The sequence below is a fragment of the Trachymyrmex septentrionalis genome, unplaced genomic scaffold, assembly GCF_001594115.1.
Source record: "Trachymyrmex septentrionalis isolate Tsep2-gDNA-1 unplaced genomic scaffold, Tsep1.0 scaffold1, whole genome shotgun sequence".
Taxonomy (NCBI): Eukaryota; Metazoa; Arthropoda; class Insecta; order Hymenoptera; family Formicidae; genus Trachymyrmex; species Trachymyrmex septentrionalis.
The window spans coordinates 343,840-346,430 of NW_017304123.1; the positions used below are offsets into that span (position 1 = coordinate 343,840).

The window sequence follows — 2,591 nt, forward strand, 5'->3', positions numbered from 1 at the left end:
TCGGAAAATGGCAAAAAAATGGTTTTAATTTTTTTTTGTTCCATTAAATCTAAAAATCTGAAAAAAATCACGAATATAATTTATAAGATTTAGCTGCTGAATTATTTTAAAAGTGGTAAAACATTCATATCATATAAAAAATGTAATTTCAAAAATTCTTGAATTTTTTAAAAACAGAATTTTGAGCCAAAAATGACAAAAAAAGTCTTACTCTAATCTTTTTGATACCCTTTATATCCATGATTTTTTTTTATAAAGATTCGTTTAGATTTAACGGAGAAAAAAAATACTAATGAAAAATCACATTTTGTTTGATATCTCGAAACGATGTGGCTCTTTTGGGATGAAATTTTGCACAAAATATTCTTTCATCAGTGTGTTAATTTTGTCTCCAGCAATCAATTACGTGCTGGGGCCTGAAATCACCTCCTTAACCTTTGATGTTGGTTCTTTGCTCGATTAAAACATCTCGCTCTATTCCACGACCAAAAGTACGTTAATAAAAACAGAAAAGCAGAGATCTCACTCGATCGTGACCTAACTTTTACTAAGGACACGTGACGCTTCCTCCGAGATGTTGCACCACTGTATAAGCTTACAGCGTCACCACATCGGCAGAATAAAATTCAGTGCACGAATTTTTTGTACACATCTCGTACATATATCCGAAATAATATTTGGAGTACAAGGAAATTGCTAGTAAGACACGCGCGACCAATTGCGAAAAGTCGGGGAATTATCTCGCAGACACGAGACATGTATCGCGCGCTAACGGCTCACTAATAAGTATTTTTTAATACTTAAAGACGCGACGGTAATTATTTGATTAACCCGACCTGTCTCCAAAAAACAAAGTTTCATATAAAAAAATTTTATTCTACATTTTGGTAGTCCTACTTATTTTTTCATGTATTCAATCGTTCTCTTCCCTGTTGTACCACCCGATTATACCAGTTTATAAATACTCTGTAAATCAAATTTTAATTGAAATTTTATTAAACAAATGTTTACATTAAGGTCACGTAGGAAAATGCATGCGTGCATGGTTGTTTTTAAAAAGTATTTTGAAAACTTACATTTTGTGTCTCCAATTGTAGCGTTGGGAAGAAGATAAGCTTATATTATTATTATTATATATATATATATCGCTCGAATACACGTAATACCAAAGAAGTTAACTTGACGCGATAATAACAGCAGTTTTAATAAAAGTACTTACCTTGTGAGAGCATAGTGATTACTTTTAGACAGACATACTCCTCCATTCGTAGCCTCACTCGCCTAAACATTAACGTGACATATGTGATTTTTTCCACCATAAGCCCTACATCTTGCCGCAATTGGTCCATGGTTATCGGCCGACCCATCATGCTGGTTAGGCACCTTTGCAACGTATACATGTTGTTCGTTACCTAGTTGTGAAATTTTTATTAGAATGGATTCGTAAATACATTCGTCGTATTTATAAACTATCCCTGGTAAAAAAAGTTAATAGAGGACAATTGAGAACGATAAGATTTCTATCAACTTGTATCGCTTATACTATAAGCTTATATCATTTTTCTATCGTCGACCTTGCAAGCATCAGATTGGATATAAATCCTACATAGTATTTTATTAGGTTCTGTAAGATTTGTATAAGATTTCTATAAGATTTAATTCAAGTTAGTGAATTCACCAGATTCTGTATAAAAAATGAGAGGATTTTTCTCGTTCTCTATCAACTTTTTTTATCAAGAATTCTTCAGATAAAAATGTTGTCAGAAATATACATATTGTGCCCATATTTAAAAAAAAGATTACCTCATGGTAGTCGGGAAATCACGAACAGTAAGAGTTTTGTTTTGTTATTAAAAATTTATTTTATGTTCAAATTTAATAAAAAATGACGATAGACGTAAACAAACAAATAGTTGGTGTATAATTATAAGCAATTAAAAAACCTATTTCTTACTTGGCTTTTATTTTATTTCATTTTCTGCTTAGGTGTTCGTCATTACCCCACTCTTCTCTATATTCTTAATATCAAATATCATTTTTAGCATTTTCGTTTCGCAACTTTTTTCGAATCGTAACAATTTTGAATTTTGTTATATCACTTTTTTTCAATTATGATGTTCTGACGATTTTTATGAAGTAAAGTTAATTCTATTTATGATTGATACAGTAATGTATTATCCACCGAATTCATTCATGATAATAACTCGAAAATCATGTTTTTTGAGTTACGTCACTTTTGAAGTAAAGAAGCGTAAAGCTAATATTAATAAAAATTAATAATGCTATTAATGATAGTATTAACAATTACATCATTTAAGTAAATTGATGATACTAATTAATACTTTATCGATCAAAATTGTGTTTTGTACAAATTGCATCTAAATAAATTTTTGTATAAAAATAATAAAAATGAAAGATTCTTTTATAAATCTGGATTTTTTAAATTTCATTTGAAAATTGATATACGAAAAACAATATTGTTATAACTTCTAAAAGATATGTGCTGAGTATTGTAAAGAAAATATTGTAAGGAAAAATTGTTGAGTAGTATATATATATTGTTGAATAATATATATATATATATATCTTGT

The 2,591-nt window shown here is 29.2% G+C and overlaps 1 protein-coding gene across 3 annotated transcripts in view; it reads right to left on the minus strand.

Moving 5' to 3' along the window:
- LOC108751510 (hormone receptor 4) overlaps positions 1 to 2,591 on the minus strand; it is a 359,461-nt gene that overhangs the window by 24,205 nt on the left and 332,665 nt on the right. For 2 of the 3 annotated variants that reach the window (XM_018491824.1, XM_018491768.1), the window contains exons 9-10: positions 1,220 to 1,412; positions 1,077 to 1,085 (exon numbers count right to left, since the gene is read on the minus strand). In XM_018491824.1, coding sequence (XP_018347326.1) covers positions 1,077 to 1,085; positions 1,220 to 1,412 — 202 coding nt within the window. The remainder of the gene's footprint in view (positions 1 to 1,076; positions 1,086 to 1,219; positions 1,413 to 2,591) is intronic. The other variant, XM_018491905.1, reaches the window with a different exon arrangement.